Source organism: Crocodylus porosus, unplaced genomic scaffold (assembly GCF_001723895.1).
Source record: "Crocodylus porosus isolate Cpor-Errol unplaced genomic scaffold, CroPor_comp1, whole genome shotgun sequence".
Lineage (NCBI taxonomy): Eukaryota > Metazoa > Chordata > Crocodylia > Crocodylidae > Crocodylus > Crocodylus porosus.
In genome coordinates, this window is record NW_017728932.1 from 13,501,973 (window position 1) to 13,527,499 (window position 25,527).

Below are 25,527 nucleotides of genomic sequence, written 5' to 3' on the forward strand. Positions count from 1 at the left end.
AGTCGTGCGAGGGTGTGGGTGTGCGTGTGTGTGGGGTTAGGGTTGTGGCTTGCTGCCCCCACTGACAGCCGTGCGAGGGTGTGGGTGTGCGTGTGCGTGGGGTTAGGGTTGTACCTCCGAGCACACTGGTTGTACATATTCCTACTTCTTTTAAAACAAACCAACCATTAAAAACACGCAGAAAATCCTCCCCCATCACAGAAACAAAAGGAGATCTACAACAGAGTACTCCAGCCGTACTGGGGCAAAGTCTGTTTGTCCTACAGCAAAAGCTTTCTTTTTCCTGATAAACAGAGCCCCGCCAATGGAAACAGCTGTTTGCCGAGTGTGGAAAAGACAGTCAGTCACCCATCAATATTGTCACCAGCAAAGTGAAGATGGACTGGAATCTGAAACCATTTACGTTTGAAGGATACGAAAAACAGACAGCAAAATGGGTTCTGGAGAACGACGGGCATTCAGGTTAGTTTCGTCAACTCTACTCCAAGCAAGATTTGCCGGTTCACTGTGGGGGTGGCTTTTAGCTCGTGGATTGCTAAAGGAAACATTTTTATGGTGGAATATATTTTCTTCCGATGCTATAGTTAAGTAGCTTGCACCAATTCATTATGTATGAACCGACTCAAGTTTAGCATTCCTCCAAGCTGTATACCTGGCATGAAAATTGCTGGTGACGTTCTGCGACAATTGTGCGTAAAGGTCAGGCTGTAACACCACAACGATCATATGCACTTTTTGAATGCCGATTCGTTGTTTGAGAAGGCTGAAGCTGCTTGTACCCGGGACCCTCACCTATGATGCTGCAACAGAAAATAGACCTAAGACAGCTGCAATGAAAAACCAAGTGCTTTACAGATGGGGAAGGAAATGAGGTTTTCCTTTGGAATTAATTAGTTTGACAGGCTGCAAGAAACACAAACCTCTCTGATAGCCTACTTTCGCAGACAAAGTTGATGGCTTTTCAGGTACAATGTGATAATATGTCAAGTTAGGAGCACAGCTGCTGCTGCTCACAAAAAAATACCCCCCGTTACACAAAACTTGCTCTGAATTCGCGCTCTCCCATGAGAGCGCAACACAGGGTTTGTTGGGTGGAGGGCAGGCTCCCCGATGTAATGCTAATAAGGCTGGATCCAGTGATTATTTAAGTTACAACAGCACCAGAGATTGGGACATCATTGCGCAAGGTGCTGTACATCTTCATAGAAAAAGGACAACTGTTGGCCTAATGATATTACAGTCCAAATTCACAAGCTGGTCGCAGGTAAGGGTACCACCCATTTTACACTCCCAGGAGAACACAAAGATTCCAGTTTTAAAATACATCGCAAGCTTTTCAAGCAGGCAAAATGCTGGGGATCGATCACTAGGAAAGGTTTTTATCCTTCTCCAAGGAAAAATGCCGCCAAGCTGTTACTAATACCGGATCAAACTTCTGCTGTCACACAGGCTGCAAACCATGCATATACAATGGCATAAATGGCTTTGCTCCACAGCTAGGCTAGTACAGAACGAGGCCCACAGTTAAACCACAGTCACAGAGCCTGTAGCTTTAAACCCAGCATGGCCCTCAGAACAAATAAATACTGCCACACACAAAGTAGGAGGCATATAGAAACCTAAAAATAAGCCTCTTGGGACCTAGTTTACCTTCCAGAATACATCCGTGTACGTTTATGAGGGGAGGAAGTAGCATTACCCTGCTTTTAGAGCAGGAGAAGGTACCTGGCCTGATTTGCAGTCACAGGTGTGGGGCACTTTGCCACACAGGTCACGTAGCAAAGAGCCGGCCAAGCTGAAAAGGGACCTCAGACCTCTCATCCAAGTCCTGCACTGAACACAGCCTTTCCATATACCAGGCTGAGCCAGGATACAGCATCCCAACCCCCCCGAATCGCTGAGAAACTCTGGATACCAATTCTCTCAATCCATTCTGCTGGCTAATTGCACATGTTAATAAAACAGGAACTACACACTTCATTTATTTTGTTCTTATTAAACTATTCATTTCTACCAGTGAAAGTGACACTTCAAGAGTCAGCAAAGATTACAGATGGAAGTCTAAACAGTAAATACAAGGCGACCCAATTTCACTTCCACTGGGGCAGCCACGGAAACTGGGGATCCAGCCCTGGATCCGAACACAGCATCGATGGAGAAAGATACGCTATGGAGGTCAGTGCGATTCTGGCTGGGGTCACAGCTAGCATTGCGTGAAAAAAGGCGGCTGATTCTCCTGCAAGGCTCCCTCAGGGGAAATAAAACGCTGGGAAATTCCTGTTTGTTGAACAGAGGGAAAACTATCCGGGCAAAGGCAAGGTAGCAAACTCCAACATTATTCAGCTTTTAGAGGAGGAAGGAGGACTTCAGGCTATAAGGTTTATAGCAGCTGGGCCAGAAGCAGAAGGCTCCTTCCCTAAGTTGGGTGGGATGAAATCACCCCCCATTTCCAGGCAGGGAGAAGCAGGGACCTATTCAGCAGCTACTGCTGCAGGATCAGGGCTGTAGCTGGTACCACAGTCCTCGAGCGCCTCTTGCAAGGAAGCCGAGGAGGCAGGGAAGACAACTGCCTTTGGGTGTTTGTAGCGCCAGATTCAGTCCCCAGCCACACAAAACAGCAGAGGGGCCAGGAATTGCTCCAGACAAAGCAACCAAAAAGAAACAAAAAAAAAAAAGGGGGGGGGGGTTTGCTAATGACAGGTCTTTCCTGATTGCATTACAGCTTCACATAGTCCACAGGAGGGAGGATCTCTCCTCTGATGCAGAAGCAGTGAAACACAAGGATGGGCTGGCTGTGCTGGGCTTCTTTATCAAGGTAAGGAGCCGGGTTTCTTCGCTGCCTGACAGAAACCAAAATCTCCCAAAGATCAGCCCAAGTTTTTGGAATTGCATCTAGATCTGGCCAGGAACAGAGTAAATTCAAAGTAATAGGCATGGGGTGGCAAGTGAACTGCATTTTAGGAGTTCAAATGTTTTCATTTCAGGTTGGCAGAAAGAATACCAACTACAAGCCTCTGATAGACCAGTTGCAATACATTAAGGCCAAAGGTAAGACACTGGGACTTAGCAAAGGGCATCTACATTTATGTATAGCTCTGTACAACTAGGCAAGCAAGAGCCAGATCAGCCCCATGAAATTCAGAGGCAGGAAGGCCAACAAAGATGGATGTTTAAAAGAAACAGCAAGGTGAGATTCGCCCCAATGCTGAGGGACGGGCACAGCACGCAGCTCTGCGCTGCACGAGGAATGCAAGCTCTCTCGCATCCTTCCTGGCATGTTCGCTGGGGGCAAATGCAGACCCTGCAGACATGGAAAACCCTGAGCACAGAAAAGGATGCATCTCTGCTGGTGCAGGGAGAAGCAGAGTGTGAAAAGCTTTGCGTGCCATAAAGCTATGCTCTGCTAGCTCTCAGGATAGGCAGGGACAGCAATACCACTCGCAAAGGCTCTCTCGTAATACATGGCTGAGTGGGTGCAGCTTGCAACTGTGTTGGCTGGGGCAGCCTTGGTAGGTGGAAGGAGCTGTGAGCAATAAGCCTGTACCCACACCTGTTCCAGATCGCTCTTCCTTGCTTGTTTTTCTAGGGAAAAAGGTGCAGATGGAGCCTTTGGCCCTGAAATCTCTCATCCCCCATGAGAAGAATCTCACACGCTATTATCGATACGCTGGCTCCCTGACCACTCCAGGCTGCAACGAGGCTGTCGTCTGGACGGTGTTTGAGGAACCGATTGAACTTGGCCAACAGCAGGTAACTCAGAAATACTGACCGACTGCCCTCCGGGATACCCCTTCTGTTCCCCTCACATGCACAGGCAGGCTGATGCAGGATCGCCCCCTCTTCTCCACTCCTCTCGAGACCCCCAGTGAACATCACCAGGCTTGAACGTACATCCTCTATTTTGGTCATGCGCCTAAATCTGCACACGCCGAGCTCATTCCCCTCGCACAACCTCAGGTCCCATTTCCACTCAGAAAAGAGGGAGCACATGTCTCGTGCAAAAAAACACTCTTCTTCTGCGGATCTCAAAAGGTGCTCTCGCATACTGTAAAGGCGAGGAACCCGAGGCACGGAGGGATTGACCGACGTGCCCAAGGCCGCCCCGCAACTCGGAGGCAGAGCCTGGAACAGCGCCTAGGTGAACTTCCCGGTCAATCCTGGATTGAGCAAGCACTGTTTGTGACCCGCGGGACAAGACTCGGGGGCTAAGCTCCATACAAGGCTGCATTTCCTTATAGCTAAAAGCTACATCCCAGGGTGAGGGACTGCTGACTCCAGGTATCACAAATCCCCTTCCCCATGAAGAAAAGTAACCAACTCTGTTTGGACGGCTGTTCACAGGTGCAGGCCTTCCCGACCACCGTCTTCTTCAGCACTAATCTTTCGTTGCCCATGATGGACAATTTCCGCCCCATCCAGCCCCTGGGCAACAGGACCGTGTACAAATCCAGCGCCGGTGCCATCCTACCTCCTGCAAAGGCTTTGCTGGTGATCACAATTGCCTACCTCATGGTGACTCTTTTCCAGTGAAGGCTTGTCACCCATTTCAAGGTTGCAGGGTTTTATTTTTTGTTTAATGTTTCTTTCCTGTCATAACCAAGCCCTGAACTACAGCTCTTTCCAGAATGTAACCGTGGAGTTATTTCCTGATGCGTATGTAGGGATTTATAATGGCGTTTTTGTTCCTCGTCTGATATCCAATGAAATCAGTGGCAATGGGTTTCGCAAGTCATCAGGACAGTTAATCAACAAGCTATGGAGATTCCCTTTTTCTTTTCTAAATTGCTTAAGGCTTTTCTTTTGAAACAAAACAAGGTCTTAACTGCAATCCTGTTTTTTTTAGCACAACACTGCAAGCGTAATCAATGAGCCATACAGAGCCCCTATAGGAATCTGTAGTCTGAGTGCCAAAGAGGAGTTTGGTTTGCAATAGGTTTACATGGTGTGCTACCAATCGGGGACATGAAACGCTTTCCAGGGATGTATACGTCCCTTCTGTCCTCCAGTCCAAAGGGACAAGACAGTCTATTTAAAAAGCAATGCAGGGTTCATCCTATGCACTGTTTTGTTCATACGGGTATATTTTGTTCCTTCTAGTTTCTTGAGTCTCCTTAACATTAATTTTTAGTGAACTTTTTTGGGGGAGTTTTTTTGTTTGTTTGCTTTCTTTTGAACCCACTGTTTGGCATGAAGGAAAGTAGCCCTTAACCCATTAGGTCAGAATATTTGCCTAGTCTAGTCCAATGCCCTGCTCTTGCCAGTATCTGACACTACAGAGGAAAAGAAAAACCTCCAGCTGGTATACCAAGCTGTACACCCCTAAAAAATTTCCTTCCCGAGTCCCACAAGACACTTGCATTTGAAGAATGAGATTTGATGAGCCTCCTTTGAATAACGACAGACTAGAAGGGGCTTTTCCCATTTGGGAAACTACTTTGAAGTTTCCCTTCTGCCTCTACCTCCTTTAAGTTTTTATCAAATCCGCACCCCCGAAAAAAAATCAGTTTAAAATTGACATTTTTATGAACATGCTATTGAAATGCTTCTCTCAGCAAATGGAAAAAAGCATCTCTTTAAAATACTCGTACACTGTGATAAGTGAAATCTTGAACTATGGAAAGGGGGTTGCACCGTGACCGGTGGCGGTGGGCTTTTTTCTTGAAGACCAGATCCAATCACACCCCCAATAACACTGTGAGGATGAGTTTCTCCTATTGAATCCTGATCATATTTTTGAAGAGAGATGCAGATGATCCACTCTTTTGAACCCATGTAACACAACATGCTGTAGCCCCTTTAGAAATGTTAAATTTGGGCCATTTTATAACGGGACTTTGTACTGAGCACTGCCGTTTCTTGCCTTGTTTTCCCCACCCCCCCTTTAGGGCTATATATTCTTGGATGTGAAACTATAGTGTATCCATCTGGTCATGCATATGAAAAATGTGTAAGGCTGCCTAGAAACAGCAGGCTGGGACATTATTTTTCTTATACGCTGTATCTATTTAACAGTCTAATTATAAAACATTGAAAAGCAGAATGGAAAAGCAGGTTGATATTTATACATTTAAGGAGAATATCCAAGACTTTAATTGTATTTTTATATTATTTAAGAGATTCTGAGAAGTGGCTGTAAATAAAGGATTGTGACTGAATGGACCTGCACTGATTTTTTGCTCTCAGTCTTCACTGTAAGGGATCCACATAGGAAGCCCCACGCTGAAATTATTGGGGGCCTGATGTAAGATGGAGCGCACTGTCCCACTCCCATCGACTCGGAGCATGTTGCAGGTGGCTCAGAAGGGTGAAAATGGTCCCACAGGGTCACCCTGTAGGCCTTCATCCCAACACAGACACCTAGCTATTTATTTAATACGACACTGCCGTGCTAACCATCCATCTAAACTATTTGTTCTGCTGCTTCCTACAATGGGGGAGAGAACGGAGAAGCTAAAACCAGACACTTTGCTTTGTGGCTGTTTTATAACACGCAGTATTTTGAAAGGCTCACGTTTTATTGCTCCTTGAAGCTTTTATGCCCCATAAACAATTGAATCCTGTGTAAAAGTCAGGTAAACACCAGCAGCTTCAGTTTTTTAAGTCTTCAGCAAGGTGATTGCTCCTCAGGCTGTTTCCTCCCACAATAGCGCCTTGTTCTAGAGATGAGACTCCCGCATCTTATGAGAAGGTGTTTAAGTTGTAGTCAACCCTCGTCCCTGAAATCACTGCAGTGAATTTATAAAATCACGCCCCCATGTCTGCAGTAGGACAGGCTCTTATAAACTGCAGGAAGATCCAGAGCATAGTCCTGGGATTCAGGACTCCTAGGATCCTGTTTTCAGCTGCTGCTCACTCGCTGCGTGACCTTGGGCAAGGTGCATCTCATTTCTATGCCTCTGCTCATTTGCAAAATGGGAGTAATCCCAGCTACCTCAAAGGTTTGTGAGAATGATTTCATTACCTGCAAATCAGGTTGAGATACTCAGATGAAATGAACCATGAGAGGGCAAAGTTGCACTACAGTAGCAAGTGGTAGGAGAAAGTGAGCTTCTGCGAGGGAGACAGCCCCTATTTACCCTCAGACGCCTCCGTGGCTGGCCAAGAGCATGAAACCAAAAGTCAGTTGCTATAAGCTTTAATGTGGAAGGGTTCAAGCCTTGCAGTTCAGCCATGTTCTCCTTTGACATGGCTGAAATTAAACGTGGTGGAGATTGGGGTTGGCAGGCCCTTTACATCGCTTAAGGGCCCCTCTACATGTGCAGGTAAAGGCATGATGGGATCTAATGCACGTTCCACAAAATCACGCCTCCCGCCATGCTGCACGTGCAGGCAGGTGGTGCGATGTGGGATTGCACATTAGATCCTAATCCTACTTGACTGCTGGTACAGGGGAGCCTGATCTCAGTCAGTCTCCCAGTCGTGGGAGTGTATGGTGCTGGGAGATTACAGCAGCTGCAGGGCTAAGAGATCGCAGCTGAGTCCAGGCACCCTGGGGTGCTGTTGGGACCCATGGTCCACAGCTGCCAGGGCTAAGGGTCCCTTCAGCTGTGGGATGCCCACCCCTGGGTGGACATGGTGCAACCTGTGCCTGGGAGCCTGGTCAGATGACTAGGCTCCCAGCCAAAAAGGAGACCCTGCTATACATGCCAATGAAAGCTGGATAGCAACAAGCTATAAAAAAAAAAAAAAATCGGTATACATTTTTTAGGTCTAACCTAATAGCTGGTTGGATCTCTTTATGCTATGATAGGTACTTTGCACATGTAGCTGGTCTCAGTTAACCAGTTAATTGTGTAATACCTGTAACATGTAGAGGGGGCCTAAGCTATAATTCTTCTCTAAGGAGTAAAGTCCCATTTGTGCAAGGGACTCCAGGCAGGTAGAAGTGTTCTTTGCTGAATTGGGGCATAAAGCATGGCAAAGTATCCACTTAAGGAGCCCAGATCACCTGCAGAGTTAATCTTCTAAATGAAAAACTGTTTAGCCACCAGTTCATCTTATACCAAGATTCATACCTGGTTCTTCCCATTTCATGGGTCACCAACTGAAATGGTTTTCCAGTTCCAAAAACGAGCAGTTTTATTCAAGGTGGCAGTGACAGAACAGAAACCAGCTCCTCCTTGCCAGGGTACGTTGGCTCTGAAATAAGTAGGAAATAAAGAGAGTAAATGTTAAGTAATGCACATAAGCGGATAGGACTCAGCAATCGGAGGCCTATGGAATACGACATTGCAATGTTTGAAGTCATATCTCAGAGTTTAAAAAAAAAAAAGTCACACATCAAGCTCTTAAACCTGGGCTTAAATACAGCCTTGAGATTTGTGCGTGTCCTCTGCTGTAAGGTGAATCCGTCCTCATCATCTTCAGTACAACCTACATAAAGAATAAATTTTTCACCACATGCAGCATCAGCTGCCAGGCAAGGTGCTGATTCAGTGCATCCGCATTCAGTGCCAGCTCAGAGATGTCCTGTTCTCTTCCCAGTAAAATGTTTGATTTTTCTCATGTTGCCTGCCCCGGCCCAACACTGCAGCATATGGTTTTTCTGTTTCATAAAATATTAAAGCTCAATCGCTCTTTTCTCATTTGTGCGATGTACATTTGCTGACGTTTAGATGCATGTAAGCTCAGTGCTGAACGTGCACAATGCTGAACAGCAGTTAACACGATGTCGTTTAAAAATGAACAAAATCCAAGCAATCTCTCCCCAACCCAAAAGGGGAAAAAACCCACTCCGTGAATATTTGTGTCTTACAACACATGCACTGAAGGTCATAAAAGCAGGATCTGAGAGACCAAGAGCCAGGGAAATAATCTCGGGGGGAAACCCCCTTCGCTGACTTCAGCTCCCACACATACAAATCCAGGTGCTCTCAGAGATGGCCACATGCCAGCTCACCTTAGCCACCATATGTCATGGGAATAGGGGACGGTGGTGATAAGACGCTTGATCTCCAACCCATAAAAAGCTTGGGATAAAAATCAATAGTCTGAATTGTATCTGGAACAAACCTGAAGTCAGTGCCACCTGCAGAACAGAGTTACACTCATTGACTGTTGATTTACGTCAATTGATAATCTGGCCTAATACACTCTTTCCACCACTGTGAAAGCAGCCTGTCACCTTTTCTGATAGCTATTGTGTCTGAATGCCTTAGTTACAGGGATACACCTTAGCTCTTTGATAAATCAAAGGAGAGTTACAGCAAAGGCTATTTGATTTAAAAAAAAAAAAAAAACATTAAAAGACAGGCTTCTGGCTGTTATTCTTTCATAACTACATTTAGACAGAAATGACCTATTCTGCAGGCCTCTCATTCAACTGCAGCTCCTCAAGATTGGTACTTGCACATCTGTTTATTGCCTAACATCTCGGTTTCTGTAGTTAACTAAATGAGTGCATCTGCTGGCACTGCAAGGACGAGACAGATGTAGAGACGCCCCTACTGCACTAATAGCCGAACTGTGATCGTACAGCCTGACGTAAGTAAAAGGCATGCAACCATTCAAAGCAGGATCAGTAAGAAAATATCCTCTCTCCCTTAAAGGATTAATTGCAATTAAGGGGATTTTAAAGGATGACAAACATAGCATCTAGGGGAATGAATATAAATATGAATTCAGAACAGGGCAGGGAGGCTTAGCATCTGGATTAAAGAGCAAACTGGGGCTAATATTAGGTTAAAATAGCACCATATGCACTCGCAAGGTGTGCTAGAAAAATCTTGGCCTGGAAGATTCCTAAAAGATTAAATGATCTCTCTGGCATGTTCACACTACAACCAAATAATTCCTATTTAGACCTTTATATGATTGCATTCAGTGTGGTGGCCCTTCAGTGCACATGTAATGAGAGATGCACACAGCCACTCGGTCTCAGGTGGCCTCCACAGAGTCCCCCCCACCTCGATACACTGGAAGCTTTAACTGGAGGATACATGCATACACACACAGGGCACATGGATAGAGATATAATTATGAATTCAGGAATCAGCCTTCTTCCAAGTGTGGATAAAACCTTGATTTGAGTCCAGGCATCTGGAACTGCCACGTCTCCATAATTTTGGAAGCCTGGAAGGCAAATCTGAGATACTAAATTAGATCTTCCTCTAAGATTTAACATCTAAGGTAATAGTACTTGATAACCAAATGAAGTCAAGTCTTCAGGGCAGACCCCCTGCAGACAACTGTCAATGCAGTCTACATTCCTCTGGGTCACAGCGGTTCAGGAAGCAGAGAGAGACTAAGGAGCTAGATGAGATGCACATGGCATGTATTTACATTCCCCACCGAGCGTCATCTGCAAGACGTTTTGGAAAGGAACTTGTTCCCGGCGTTGTTGCATTGGTCACTTCCTTACAGATATTAGTGGATGCTGCCAAACAGAAGTTCAGGTACGCAGAATGCAGCTTTCACACGAGTATTTGGATGGGTTGAAATGGCCTTATTTTTTCCTTCTTTCCAGATGGGGGCTTTGCGGGGTCCAGAGGCCACGCCCAAGTGATAACAAAGTGATTGTGGTCCCTGCTGAGCAGGTGCTTGCCGCCTCCTCTCTAGCGGTCCCAGTGGGAACTATGCTTCTATTTGCCCACGCACGCAACTGGGTCCGGAGAAGATTTCCTCCCCGGGGCTAAGTACAGACAGCTGAAAAGCCCGAGGCTGAACCGATTCAACCTTTGCAGGTCAGTCTCAGCTGCGTAGCTTGAGCTGATAAGCAAGTGAACAGACATTTGCTTTTGACTCTGGAAATGCAGCCACAGGCCTGCAGTGGCCCAAGCCAGAAGCTGGGGGGCGCTAGAGCACACCCTGCTGCTTGGCTGGAGCACACAGCTTGGGCCAACCCTAGTCTGCCCACTCTGCCAGGGGGTCTGCGGGATGCAAAGCATCCTGGGATGCTGGGGGACAGAGTTAACTTGAACACTGAGGGGATCTGGGACAGAAGTTCGATAAACCGAATTACTGAACCGAATCACTGTCCCCTGAAGCGTTTTTATGAGGCATTTCAAGCGTGTAACCTCTTCCCTTCAAAGAGCTGGGAACACTTGGCACATTTTAAGGGAGAGTGCATGTAATCGCAAACGTACCGCCCCCAGCCTGAAGCGGCCGCATCCCAAGCGAATACCAGCCGCTTCGCGCAGGCCTAGTCACCTGCACTATCAGCTTCTGTCGTCTGATGGGACTTGAACCGGTTTCCCATCACTTCTACCAGTTTGTCTGCAATTTCTGTCCCGAGCCCAGGCGGCCACAAGGCTTTCTGCAGTTACCGCCACACACTTCACGCTGGACACTGCTGCGACTCTGTATTGCATTTACTAGCTTTACACCATGAAAGCAGGTATGCAGACCAAGCTAAAAAGTATTACGCTTTGGAAAGAAAAGGCAACATGATACAGACAGTAAAACAAAGGGAAATTCTTCTTTAAACACAGCTAGGTAGGAGATGTCTGTGCCACACTACACAACGCAGTCAGAAGACAGTAAGTCCTGTGGAAACAAATCATTAAAAGAAAGAAAGGTGCTTGGCTCCCCCTGGGATCAGCAATGAATGCGTATTTGTGACAGCCGCACGCGAACACTTGGTCGAAATGAATGAATACAAAAATACTGTAACGTTGGGCGTGCCTCCTGCGATGCTTGCACACCTCAGGGGAGTCAGGCTCTCAACCTCCGTCACGTAGCCTGGCCTTCAGCGAGCATGGCATTGTCCTCACTTCACGGACAGCAAGGGGAAGTGATTTGACCAAAATCCCGCAGTGGCAAACATGGGAAGGTCTCTCTCCACAAACCTTAAAAATCCTACTTTGCACTTTTCCCTCAGAAGTCCCAGAAATGCTCTACAAGGGAGGCGAATTGGCTCCCAAACTGATGTGGACAAGGGCCTGGCTCCAGGGATGCCTCCTCTCACCTGGGCTGAGCGCACCGCTGTACCTCACGGCTTCCTCCTCGTGCTGGGGCGCCCCCGAGCCTTTCCCCACGGGGCGGAGGGGGCGGCAGGAAGGGCCCTGTGGACTGCCAGCCCTTCGAAACGCGGGCCAGAGGCGCCTCCAAAGCGGGGCGAGGCTTCACAGGGGCAGAGGGTTCGGGCTAAGCCCCGGCTGAAACGGTGCAGCCGTCTGAGGGGAGCGAGCCTGGGGCTTTCCCTCAGCAGGCCCCTGGGAGGGAGGTCACAAGTCAAGGGCCCCACGGGTGCCAGGCAGGCAGGAAAGCAGCCCCAAGCCCTGCCTCGCGGCTCCAAATAGGACGAAGAAAGGCTTTCAGCTCAGGGGGTGCAGCCGTGGACAAGACCCCTGGCAGGAGGGAAGATTTGGGGGCACCAGGCTCTCCTTGGAAACATCAGGCTACCGCGGAAAGGTGTCGCGCTCTGGAGATACAGGCTCGGCTCCCCGGTGTGCTACTCGCACGCTCGGCCAGCTTCCTCAGGAGACACGGCGGGAATTTCAGGGCTGCACGTTCAGCCGGCGGCCGACTTGGATTCGGGCCGAATTTGGCACAGCAGGCCCCTCTCACCAGCGCGGTCTCCATGACGTGGTTTCCTGACATTTAAGGCCCTTTTAAGTGCCTGGGATGCTACCCAAAATCCCAGTTATGCTTCTAAAGCAGCACAGCCCTGCACCGCTGCTTCTCACACCTAGCCAGAGGCCAGTTAATGCTTCGTTTTGCAGGATTTTTAGCAACCAGCCACCCAGAGCCCCATCGTGCCCGGCACTTGTGAAATGCAGAGTGAACGGCAATCTATATTCAACCGCCCTAGCCTGTAACAGAAGGCATTTGCTTACCTTAGACTGACCTTTCGCGTCTGCATCTCGGGCATCATGTAGATGCATCCCTGCATACGGGCGCAGGAATCAGCTGTCTGAGCTTTTCCCCTTCTCTTTCTCCCTGAGGACGGAAGGATGGGAAAAGGCCATTTTCATCAATGGGATCCATTGATCTGTGGCAACAGGCTTACCTGGCGTGAGCCAAGGTTGACAGGAACAGAGATCTCTGGAGATGGTTGGGATCCTTCAGGAAACTGTAACCCAAGGGGGTGCAACATGCACAGACATCCCTCCAAGGAGAATAAATGCTGCTGTCTGAAGCCAGGAGCACGTGGGAGCCTCCGCTCGTGTTATTACTAGACATTGGTCGTGTGCATTTTTAATTTGAAGCACTCATTTAACTCCTGTAAGTCTACTTCATTCCTTACCCTGCTTTGTCCTGTTCCCCTTTTCAAACCTGGAAATCAAAAGTAAGAGACAGTCAGCACCGATCAATAAAATCTCTCGGCTGAGGGTCTTTATCAGAGTGAATGGTTAGGAGTAGCGAAGCTTTCTGAGCAGTTTGTAGCTTGGGTTTTGGGGTAGAGCAACAATGAATTTATGACCAAGTATGCTTTTACTACTGAATGAGCGGGAATATTGTCCATAGAAACATAAACAGCACAAAGAAACTGGTAGCACAATGCGACTTCCCAAATGAATTAGAGTGGACATAGAAACACTTAGCAGTTTTGGAAATAAATAAATTTCCTGTTTCTGTATTGTTGAAATATTGCCATAATTAAAATGTTTTGGCTTTTAAATATAGACTTTTTTGTTATGATTATTTTCAGTCTACTCTGGATGTGCCAGGCTTAAGAGCAGACACTCATAGGGAGCCAAATTTTTTAAAATTTTTTATGGTAGAAGGGTATCTGTGCTTCCCTGCACGTTTTTTTTCAGTGGTGGAATGAACAGAAGGGTCCCAAAGTGCTCATTAATACACAAGCCTCTCTGGCACCACCTTTAGAAACTGCAGCCATGCTGATGCACCCCGATCCTTGGCTGCAAATCCGTTCAGCCCTCTTCAAGGTGCAAACTACAAACAACAGATTCATTTCCAGCAAAACACAGCTACTCTGCTTTTGAGACCATCCAAAGCAAACAGCACCATGCAGCATGTGCCTCCCGTCAAACCAACGGCCTTACAGACCTCGGTCTGGCTGCGAATATCACTACACTTACTTCTCTTCTGGAACAATGACATGGAGCCTCAGTGGTTCGTTCTCCAGTCACTCGCATCCAAACCTGACAAAACTCTCTAAATACCATATTCAAGCAAAATCTATGCTGAAGCATTCCTGATGAGCCTAGCATCTCCAGACAGCAAAGACTGCACTTAACGCACGTTGAGATCTTCAGAGTAAAAGCAATAGTATAAAAGGATCAGAACTCGTGGTAGAGGTGATATCCTTTATTTTAGACCAACTAGAGTTTTGCAAAAAAATGTATGTGCAAGCTTTCGGGCACAGGTACCCCCTTCTTCAGGCATCGGAGAAAAGATTGGAAAAGTTCTCTTGGGTAGAAATGGAAGTTCACATTTTCATAGGAGATTTGAAGGTGGTAAGATCTCCTGTTTGGAACAGTTCATTTTATATGCACATTAGGCTCAGAGAAAAATTGCAATAGTCTGTTTGCCTCAAAGCTGTTTGGTGGTAAGCAGGATGCAGTCACATTTCCTTCTGGTTACGGTGTTTCGCATTGCACAAAAAGATTTAACTCTCCTAGGAAATATGAACTTTCATTTCTATCCAGAAGAACTTTTACAATCTTTTCTCCTGCTTGGTGGCAGACTCATTATTTGATGAAGCTCCTTAGCACAGCAAAAAGTGTATACTTTTATCAGTCATAATAAGGATACAATCTGACCAATGGGAGCAAATGACCATGTTCTATTTATTACTAACTGCCATTAATATGAAAAAGTGTGATTTCAGTTCATTGGTGCATGTTAGAGTAGCAACACACTTTAAACAAAGGAACAGAAGCTGAACATTTAAGTAGAAGGTAAACTTGTTCTGGCTGAGCGAAACAAAAGGATTATTTTCTTTTTTTTTTTTTTGTTTCGTTTTTGCGTAAAATTTTCAATAATAAAAGACCATTGTGAAAATCCCAATGATGCGTTTTGAATGCAGGTTTCTGGAATACACTCTTCTGGAAAAACAGCAGGCAACAATGCCACCACATGGATGCGAGCTTCATTGCACTGTTATGCTTCCCAAAAAAGAGAGGCAAGACGGGTCAAACGTAGTTCTTAACATAATGTTCATAATCTTAAGCGGACAGAAAAATTGTTTGATTTCCTAAAGTTCAATTTGCCATCTCACATTTTCTATGCAAGTTTCTCCAATAATAACATTCCAATTTTTTGTGTGCAAGGCAAACATCGTCACAATGTGCTAGTGCAAGAGAATCTGAAATTGAAGTGACTTCAAACTAATGAATTGATTTTTAGTGCCCAAGCAGCAAATCCAAAAAAAGTGAAACAGATACAGAATGGTACATTAGTACACTAGCGCATTTTAATAATCCAAGGTGTTATTTCTAAAAGGATAACGCAGATCTGCTTTTTAAAAAATAAGATTTACCTGGCAACTTCTGAAAAATAAAAGGAACATCATCAGATTCACTTAATCTGGAGGAGTAGTTAGTACTATTAAAAAGCTTTATTTAAAAATAAGTTGCAAGATGATCTTTAACAGGTGGAACATCTGTGTTGAATGTGCTGCAGAGAACTCACAATATGCCTGCTCAAATAATTCGGTCCTTTGGGTTTAAAATACCTAAACAATTTGGAGGGAGAGAGCAAATATTCAAAATAAAAAAATAAACGTAAATGAAAGCTTAACTTTGACCCAAAAATGACACTTTAGTTGCATCCACGGTATTTAATTTGTTTGAATAATATATAGTTACAGATAAACAGGTTCACTCCATATACAATTACTGATACTTTTTTTTTTTTTTTTTATACAGCTCATATTCCAATACATCAACACTATTTTATTTACAAGGTATTTATGTACATTAACACCTTTCTAAAGTCAGTGCATTGTCAATAAGTTTTATACAATAATTTACAAAGTGAATGTAGTTAATAGTTAACTTAATAAATTTACTATTAATTCATGAATTAATTTATTTAAAAAAAAATAATTACAACCAATATAACAAACACAGAAGAGCAAATAACATTAGTAGATTGTGCTACCTGCTTAAATAAAACAATTTAAGTAAATCATTTGAAAAACCTTTCACTTTGCATGGAGTTTGCTGAGGGAGGATTAGACAAATGCATATTGAAAAATCCATAGAGAAGTTTCACAATTCAGAACATTGCCTTTTCTTCAATATCAACGGTTAAACTACTCTAAAGGTTGAAAGAGTGCATAGAATAGGGAGCAACACTTAAAAACCTAAGACAATATTTATTTTGGAACTAATCTGCAGTTCTTACAGTAGCACAACTTCCAAAACAAGACAGCAGGGGTTTTGCCTCAGTAAGGACAGCAGATCAAGTTATACGTCCTCAAATACATAAAAACCGTCCCCTTCTGAAAAGCAGACACTTACCAGGAGGTTTGGCATTGGTGCAAGACATTTTAAAAGGAAGCTGGGTATTAACTAATTTTAGTGTGAATGTCAATGTAATCAGTAATTATGCCAAATCTAAAGGAAAAAAATGATCAAATCAGTAACTGGCTAAGGCTCGAAGAAAAGGCTGAGGACAAAAAAAAAAAAAGAGCGAAACATTTAGTTAGATTCAGATATGCAAACAATTTAATACTGAAAAATTAGTCAAAGCAACAGTGACTGATAGACAGTGTTTTCTTCCAGTCTTGAGCAGGACTCAGGCCTGCATTCCTTGCTCGTGCAATAGGCTCAATGGGCAAGGAAAGCAGAACGTAGCCAGCAAGTAACAAAATGTGAAAGAAGTGGTAGCAAATTGTGATGAATGCTGGGGATGTGTCTTTGTTTTTTTAAACTGTAACTGAATGCTTAACCTGTTTTAGTGAGAAAGGTGGAAAATGCAAATTATTTGCTGGAAAAAACAAAACAAAAGACCCCCCATTTAAAACAATAAAAAGAATAATAAAAATAATTCTTATCTTGCCACAGCTCCCTGACCGCCATAATTTCTTACCTTAAAAAAACCAAACCCAAACACACTCACACGCGCACGCACACACACAGGACAGTTGTCATGTTCATTCGTTTCAGAGCCCTTACAAAGTAAATTCTACTTTTGAATTTTAACTGTATGAATTTTTAAAAGTGCAAATTTAAAAAGCAACACTAATCATGACATATGACACAAGCTCAAGCATCTTCCCTTCAAAGAGCTGGGAACACTTTGCACATCTTAAGAGAGAGTGCATATAATCGCAAATGTGCCGCCCCCAGCCTGAAGCGTTTTTATGAGGCATTTCAAGTGTCTAACAGATACGAGTCCTCACATGGGAAGCTGATCCTGAAACATGCGGATTTGCACAGCCAACAGGTAAAGAAAAAAAAACAAATTCTAATACACTGATCCAGTGTAGAACTCAATCTGCTTCCAAATTAAAAATGATGTGGTTGTGCTCCCAACTGAGGGAAAGAAAGCAACTGAAAAAGTAGTGGCAAAACTGGAAAAAATCCCCTAGCTTTGATGTCCATTCTCTGAGTTTTGTGTACTTTACGTTTTCCTGCTTTCCCCATCTTGCCAATAAAATGGAATAAAACTTCAGGAAAAAGGAGGTAGCAATATCATGTTGTCCAAAGACAACACTACAATTTCTTTTCCCATCATCTCAAATCTAAGAAGAGCCTTAGGGTTTTGTCAGAATAACTGGTAAACTCTACACAACTCTATTTAGCTCTTATTTGGACTACTGAATTTAGCTCTTATTTGGTCCTAGTTGGCTTTTGTCAAACCATTTTATTTAAAGGCCAATGGCAGTCTTAGTCTGATGTTTAACATCAGAATTGCTAAGAGCATGTAGTGAGATATTAGAACAAAAACAATACTACCTTTATGTTAACTGCTATTTAATTAGGGTTTTCTTTTTTGTGCTTTCAGATCACTGGATAACTACATTAAGCTCGTCCACTTCGATAACATTTTTGCAAAATATAAGTTACAAGGTGGTATCCCTCATGCTCTCAAACTGTCCATGGAAGATCGCTTGCTCATTGTAAAACACAGTACTTTTTATAATCCGATTCAAAATCTTCATCCATGCTGCTCGTGTCTGCCATCTTTTTGCCATCTATCTTTGGCAGAAATTGTGCATAGTCTACCCCCTGCTGCTCGTAGAAAAGAATGTAGGCAGAGTCGGTGTCGATTTCATCAGGATGTAATTCCTGTGAAGAAGAATAAATGCGTACTGTCATATACAGTTTATACAACAGTGCTACCAGTGCTGAATTTAAACACGCGCATTCCCCACAAAAACAAAAGTTTTCAAAGTGGATGGCTAAAGCCAGACCAGTTAAATTCTCACATTTCCCTTCTTTAATTCCACAGGCTCAACTATTTACTTGAAAAATGAGAGGATTCCTATACATGAGAAATGCGATTACTAAGGGAAAGTTTAAAAATCCTGATTTATCCAGTAGCTGCAATGGAAAACGTCCAACAACAAGTACAGAATACTCCTAGACTTATCTTTTTGGCCAGCTTTTCCATTTTGGCTTTAAATAATCAAGTCACTTTCCTTACCTGTGTTCACACCCAACATGCCAATTTTAATTTTAAGACCTTCTCAAGAGGTTTCAGCTCATTTTAATGTTCATGTTAGGTAGTTATATTTCCAGAGACCAGGTCTTACAACATTTACATTTCTTCTCAAGAGTTTACTTAAACACCCTCCTGACCTCATAATTTCTTTACAAGAATTAAATACATACCTTGCAGCTACTGTCGTTATAGCAGTACCACTTGTTATTTGGGTTTTTGGCATAAGTAACATAATGACCCCCTCCCATAATTCCTGAATGGCACTAAAAAAGGAAAGAGACAACATGAACCAGCATTTGTAGGAGAACGCAGTGAAATCTATGTTTGGAAAATGTGTGCGAAGGGCCCTCACCATAACACCACGCAAGACAGAAAAGAAAAAGGAATCAACAAATCCTAAAATATTCATCTACTGAATGGGTCAATTGTTTAGGCTCTCAGATCAAACCCCTTCCTGGCCAAAGTGTCAGCGCAGAGTTGCAGTTTAAAACCGGGATACAATTACTCAGAGAGATGAAAAGGTATTAAAGACCACAGAACCTCCACGTCTCGTGGATGCTAGCAATTCCAGTTCAACATGGACAGCCCAAGCTTAAATTTTTCTCTTCTGCCCTCTTCCCTTTTTCTCCTACACACGTTACTATTTGGCTATCCCTCCTAACCCTGAAGACATGCAGTTCCTCTCTTCCCCATGCTGTTAACAAATATTACCAATCTGGTCTTGTACAAGATTTAGTAAGTTGGTTTTGTAATTTTTTTTTTTTTTGGTCAGCACAGCTAGGAGAAACTTGTTTACAATGTGATCGTCTAATCCCTTGATTGCTGCAACCACTGGTGCCCATGTGTCTTCTTCCAGACATCTAAAACAGTAATTACAAAAAGATTATTTTCTCTGCCTATTCTGTTGACAGATCAGCTGCATCTTCCAGCCCTTCCCCACTACCTTCCTTCTGCCTACCTCTTCTTATCTCCATCTTTAAAGCCTGCAAAGTTCTGGAACCACTGATGTCAAAGATAAATTTTCCAACAACTTAAACAGGGCTAGGATTTTCTCTGTTCCCCCATACCAACACTGATATCCTTTCTGAGGATACCTCGGGTCACCTGAAGAAGAATGTCTTGCATTCAAAAGCTTACCTAACTCTTTTCCAACGGCTTAGTCGCTCCAATAAAAAGGTAACTCTAAGAAATCTGCCTGGGGTCACCTGACCCCAGCGCTCTTTCCTGCCTAGGCAGGGGTCAGACTCAATTATCTGTCAGGGTCCCTTCTGACCCTAGCATCTATGAATCTATAAATCCTTGCTCCTTGCATAATCTCTGGCCCATCATGGCTACAACATCACTCTCGCACTCTGTTTCTCTCACACGTGTCACGTGCCTTCAAGGTTGTCCTGAAGACTTAGAACAGCTGTTCTTAGTTTTTTAAGACTCACGGTACCCCTCGCTAGATTCCAGGCACCCTTGGAAAAAATGTCAGGTTTTAGCAGTCACTCATTTCTTGACCATGGAGAAAAAGTAATTCTGCTACTAAAAGGAACTCGAGAAGATCACCAGTCAGAATATTTTTGACGCTACAGATACTTGTTAGAAACCTTGGGTTTCTCCCATGAATCATGGGTTGTTCACACACTTAACAGTGTTAATACTGCACGGCACCCTTAAAAGGACCTTGGCACTGCCATTTAGATGCGCTTTAAAAACATCAACTTACCGAAATTGCATATAGATTGTAAATAGGGTTGACACCAACTTCTTCTCTTTGGTCATCCGTAATATCCTCCTCGCTGTGGTTATCCATCTGACCATTGATACTGCCATTACTATACGCGTTCTGCTCACAAACGTATCCATTGGCTACAGTCATCTCATTGTCCTGAGCAGTAAAGAGCTCATTCTGGCTACCACCCAAAATATGCCCTCTGCTAAAGGCATCTCCTTGGTCAGAAGTGAATTTCTGCTCAGGGTCAGTACCATTGTCTTTACTTGCATCCAAGTTTTCTTTGCTACTTGACAGTTTGTTTTTGCCTAGCTGTGGTAGCCGAAGCCGCCCTTTACCTCTTCCTAAAGTCCTTGGGCTACTATTTGGGCTACTGGTTTTACATGAAGGACAGCTGGTTCCACCTCGCCTTCCTGGTGATGGCGATGCTGGAACATAAAAAGGATAAAACCCTGTAAGATGAAAGCCTTAAATTTCTGCACGGAAGAATTTTTCCAGTAATTAGAGATATTAAACACACATTCCAGCCTCACTTCAGCCAACACCATGTACGAAAAGGACTACAATTTAAAACTGTTAGTTTTGCATGGATCAGATGTCAGGTTTGCTGTACAAGAACGAGTCATTTACTCTTTTCCAACATCCACAACGGCACAAACAACAATGGTACAAGCCTTGAGTCACAAAGTTAGAAATGCATATGTATCTATCATGACCAAGTAACTCAGCTTCTTATTAATACGTACTAATAAGATTTTGCTAAGAGCATGCACTTTTCAGCTGGCACATACTCCACTACTTCAAGGTAAAGTGATTTTGAAGGAGAAACTATCATACTTTGCACTAAAGTATAACTGCTGACTTCCACCTCAGGAAGCCTCTGGTCTCCTTTACTTGTTGCCTACCTTTGATATTATTCAAGATGCTAGTAGTGTTGAGCGAGGAAGGACTTCTGTTCAGCACATCCCCTTCGCCTGCTGGGCACGTGTTTTGAAGATCTGCTTTTCTAGACTCCCCTTGCAGAATCCGTGGCTCAGAGAGATCATCAACCTGGGGCGTTAGCTGCTTTCGCTGACAAAGACTTGGATCCTTTTGCACCAGAAAGGCACTCGGGTCAAAATTCTCTCGAGGAAATTTAACAATTTTCTGAGATTTTATCCAGCGACCATTTACAAATTGAAATCTTTTCAGGTGAATTATCTAGTATGAAACACATTACAGAGAATGACCAATCAGTAATTTAAATGTTTATTTATTTATTTTGATGTGCATGTGCATTATCATGGCCTGAATCAACTTCCAAGCATATATCACGTGCTGTGGGCAACTTTTATCCACTGCTTCAATGGGAAAGTGATGGAGAGAATTGCATCCAGTTGCTCATCAACTTGGGGTGTTTCTGAAAACTTGCTCGACTCAAAGGCAGCAAAGGCAGATGTTTTGCAATTACAGAAAAGATAAAAGCTAGGCTGTCACTAAGACTACTTAAACAAGGAGCTTATGCTGCAGTGCAGGCATGAGAGCCAATGTAATGTAAATATTAATCAGCTGCTGCAGGACATCAGCTCATTTAAGCAGACGCATGGTAAATATTGTTTTGCTTACAATATAGAAAACTGATAACACGTGTGACAAGCCAGGTTAGAATGGGTCAGGAGCCATACGTGTGGTTCACTGGAGAGAGAACAGAACAGAGCGAGCGAGCTAAACCATCTTTGTTCTAGGAAACAAGTCATTCAAAACATTGTGAGGAACAACTTTTTCTTTTCAGTTACAGAAACAAAGAAAATTATAGGAAGTTATACCAGGATAGGGGGAAGCCTCCAAAGATCCAGCTTTTTGGTGGCTAGACAATGAGTCTTGCACTTGGAACAGTAATACATCTCATCTTCACCCAGTTCCTCCTCACTGGTAAAAGCTCTCAGACAGCTATCCAGATTGATGGGCTCTGCTTGAGCTCGCCGGCTTTGTTCAACACTTTCATGCTCTTCTACAATCTGAAGAGGCGAGATCAATACTGCATCTTGACAACTTTTCTAATATCTCAGAAATATGCTGTCCATTTCAAAAGTCATCCCTGGGGTTTTTAAGAACCTTGCAAATTTACTAGGCAGTAACAGATCTAACTTGTTTGCAAAGAACTTCAGATGCAATTCTGCATGATTAATGACACTGCGGACACGTGGCTTTTTGGGAAACTCGGAACGGTAAATAGATAAAAATATTGATAGAAATATTGACAGCAAGTTTTTCTACTTGGGGACATTAAGGAAGTCAGACAGAAGAAGCTAAAACATTTCAAAAGACTTCTACAAACAGCTTGGAGCTGTGCTTTCTTTTCCAGATACTTCACCTTATCTATATTTCTTTAAAAAAGGATTTTTCAGAGCCTGCATCTTTTTGACCAGTGTCAAATTCTGGATATTCGGGTTAAAAGGTGATGGAGTCTTAGTATCAGGGATGTTAGGAAGAGCCAGGATAAATTTAGGAGATACTTTAAAAAAATTATAGTACAGGCTAATAGCTTTTGCATCTTTTCTCTTAACAGGTCATTAATTTTCCCTCTCACATTAATACACTGTACTTATAACAGTAAGGATCCTTATTTAGATGCAGTTTTTAAAGTGTTCCCTTTAGAATTTACTCCTACTGAAAACTAAGTTGTTCAGTTACCTTCTAACTACTGCTCCAATTGGTTCCCAGAATTTTTCTTTTGAGCTAGGTTTTCAATCCTGTTCAAAGTATTAGATGAATACTTCCTATACCGAGTTAACTCATGTTCCTCACTTTAAATCAGCATATGATCTCCTATTAACCTCCACATCCTTAGTCTCATACCATGTAATGAGAAACTTGGAGTTATGTCCACTGGGGCATGATCTGACCATTACACTAATGCCTTCCAGTACATCAACTACTCCCCATAATTGTGGCTGAAGGCAGCAGCCAGGCTACTTTCATGTGCCAAAGCAGGAATAAACTGTTCTTGGCAAAGGTGGTTAACTCTACATCTTTTTGTCCTGTTTGATTTTTATATACATATAATTTTTTTGAGGTTCAGGATTGAATTTCCCTCTTATCAAGTGTGACAGCACGAGACAATTTCTCGGTGGCCTTCCGAGCGTGCTGGTAAATATTTACAGGCATCTGATCACATGAAAATCCACATTTCTGTGGACAGGTAATTTAAAGAAAGACAACTGACTGCTTACATACGAGCCCCTGAATCAGAGGCGGGCAATTATTTTGGGCAGAAAGCTGTTTTCTGAGTTTTGGCAAGCCATCAAAGACCACATGAAAGGCAGCTCACGGCAGAGAAATAATAAATTTTTTTAGGGGCCCCGCAGGCCGGATAGAATGGTCTGGTGGGCCCCATCCGGCTCCCAGGCCGCATTTTGCCCACCCCTGCCCTAAATGGACAGGAAGGGGGCATGTCTACTGCACAATATTTGTATAAAGATAGCCATGCTGTTCTGCCAAATTGGGCTTCAATTCTAGTTGCTTTTACTAAAGAACAGCATTTAGTAAAATATATATATATTTTTAAAATATATTTTCAAAATTACATTGGAATTCAAACTTCAGGAACTTCGGTGCTTCTAAATGAAGCTATAGAGATTGCTTGCTCTCTAATACAGAGCATTCCAGTATGTCCAGGGAGTTCTGATCACATTAAGCATTGCTGTCTGTTAGCTAGATGAGAAGTCCACTGGGACAAACTCTTAGATGGTGCAAGCTGTCTTCTTGGCAACAAACAAGCTTAGAGAGATGCAGTGATTTTGTTCTTTTCAGATTAAAAAAAAAAGATAGGGCTTTAAGGACATCTTCAATATGCAGGCTGGGTTTTGGTTGGGTCAAATCAGGATAGTGAAAGAAACCAGTAAAACACAACATCAGGTTCAGATGAAACCCTAAAACTCTCTCTTGTCCTCATGGCATGCAGTGTAGGGTGTGTCCATCATGAATGCTTGCAACACTTCTGGCTCAGGGGTCTACTACTACTTCTTTCAATTTTTCTTAATGCTGCTAAGTGGAAAGAACTACTTAAAGAATTACTATATTGAGAGATTCTCTAAATTAAGCCAGACACAATCCAGAAAATAAAGTGCAAATAAGTCCCCTGAAGATGAAACAACCAACTGAGATCTATGATGGGGATTAGTGACAATCACCATTCTGAACTTGAACCAATGGACAGAAGTGTGCAATTTTCTCCAGTACAGCATGGAGCTCCACTCTTGTGTCTGAGGTAAAGATACATTATCTCTATACGAACTGTGTGGAACATTTGTGTAGTGCTAGCCTCACTTTCCAGATGACAGGAATAGAGCCACTGCAGTAAATTTAATTGTTGTGATCCAATTCAATGTCGAAGTTATAGATTTGATCTCAGATGTGAGACAATAAGCCAAGGAGAAACTGCCCACAGCCTTGGCAGTCTTTAAAACGGAAAATGGGTAGGGAAACAAAACTCGCTGGTGATGCTGTAGATGTTCCAGGGTGGCTATAAAAAATCTGGGGAAAGGGATTTGCTCAGTTATTTTCTCTCTTTTCCTGTTAAAGGAGTTAGAGCAGGAAATAGCCCCAAGTCTTCTCTTTTGTTCCCCTTATTGCTCTGCCTAGAAGATGGAGAAATCTATAACTTTCAGGTTCAATTCTAATTGTCAATCCAAGTGGTGAAAACTTGTCTACCACCATTACAGAAGATGTCATTCTAACTCCTCAGTGCCTTCTGCCACCTGGAATCACTATCCTCATTGCACCGAGGGCATAGTCCTCCTTTGGGTACCTGATTTGCACTGTGGCTATAACTATTTGACTTACGTGTCTTAGATAATGACCCTGAGGAATCAGGGAGACTTGGGGCAGTGCTTTACTTTGCTAACAGAAGCCATATTTTGATCTCTACTTTTATCCAGAAGTGGAAGTATCCCATCTGAAGCGATGCTCCCCATTAGAAGCAGCTCTATAAAGAGAGACCAACACTTATCCCATTTTGTTGCATCTATAACTCAGACCTCGGAGGTCAGGAACAGCAAAGGGAAGGGTAAGGTATGTGCACAGTGCTCCATGGGCACTACTATGAAACAAAGCACCATCCAAACTCCAGGCCAAAATATTCCATGATTGGGAATGTGCCCAGGCTGCTCATAGAAAGGTTGCTTTTAAAATCTTACAGACAAAACATTTTAACGGATCTAAGATTAGAAATATAAATGGTCACCCAAGTGCGGTAAATAATTTTTATAGCTAGGTGCAGACAAATAGTAATTTGCACATCCATCTAATTA

The 25,527-nt window shown here is 43.4% G+C and overlaps 2 protein-coding genes across 6 annotated transcripts in view; one reads left to right on the forward strand and one right to left on the reverse strand.

Annotated features, from left to right (window-relative positions):
- Positions 1-6,159, forward strand: part of CA4 (carbonic anhydrase 4) — a 20,755-nt gene extending 14,596 nt beyond the window's left edge. The window contains exons 3-8 of the mRNA XM_019545651.1: positions 295-462; positions 2,018-2,175; positions 2,723-2,815; positions 2,985-3,048; positions 3,587-3,750; positions 4,342-6,159. Of these exons, the coding sequence (XP_019401196.1) occupies positions 295-462; positions 2,018-2,175; positions 2,723-2,815; positions 2,985-3,048; positions 3,587-3,750; positions 4,342-4,530 (836 nt within the window). The 3' untranslated portion in view covers positions 4,531-6,159. The remainder of the gene's footprint in view (positions 1-294; positions 463-2,017; positions 2,176-2,722; positions 2,816-2,984; positions 3,049-3,586; positions 3,751-4,341) is intronic.
- Positions 6,160-15,670: 9,511 nt separating this feature from the next.
- Positions 15,671-25,527, reverse strand: part of USP32 (ubiquitin specific peptidase 32) — a 133,540-nt gene continuing 123,683 nt past the window's right edge. For all 5 annotated transcript variants that reach the window (XM_019545662.1, XM_019545660.1, XM_019545658.1 and 2 more), the window contains exons 30-34: positions 22,042-22,233; positions 21,142-21,436; positions 20,231-20,664; positions 18,690-18,782; positions 15,671-18,143 (exon numbers count right to left, since the gene is read on the reverse strand). In XM_019545662.1, coding sequence (XP_019401207.1) covers positions 17,970-18,143; positions 18,690-18,782; positions 20,231-20,664; positions 21,142-21,436; positions 22,042-22,233 — 1,188 coding nt within the window. In that variant the 3' untranslated portion in view covers positions 15,671-17,969. The remainder of the gene's footprint in view (positions 18,144-18,689; positions 18,783-20,230; positions 20,665-21,141; positions 21,437-22,041; positions 22,234-25,527) is intronic.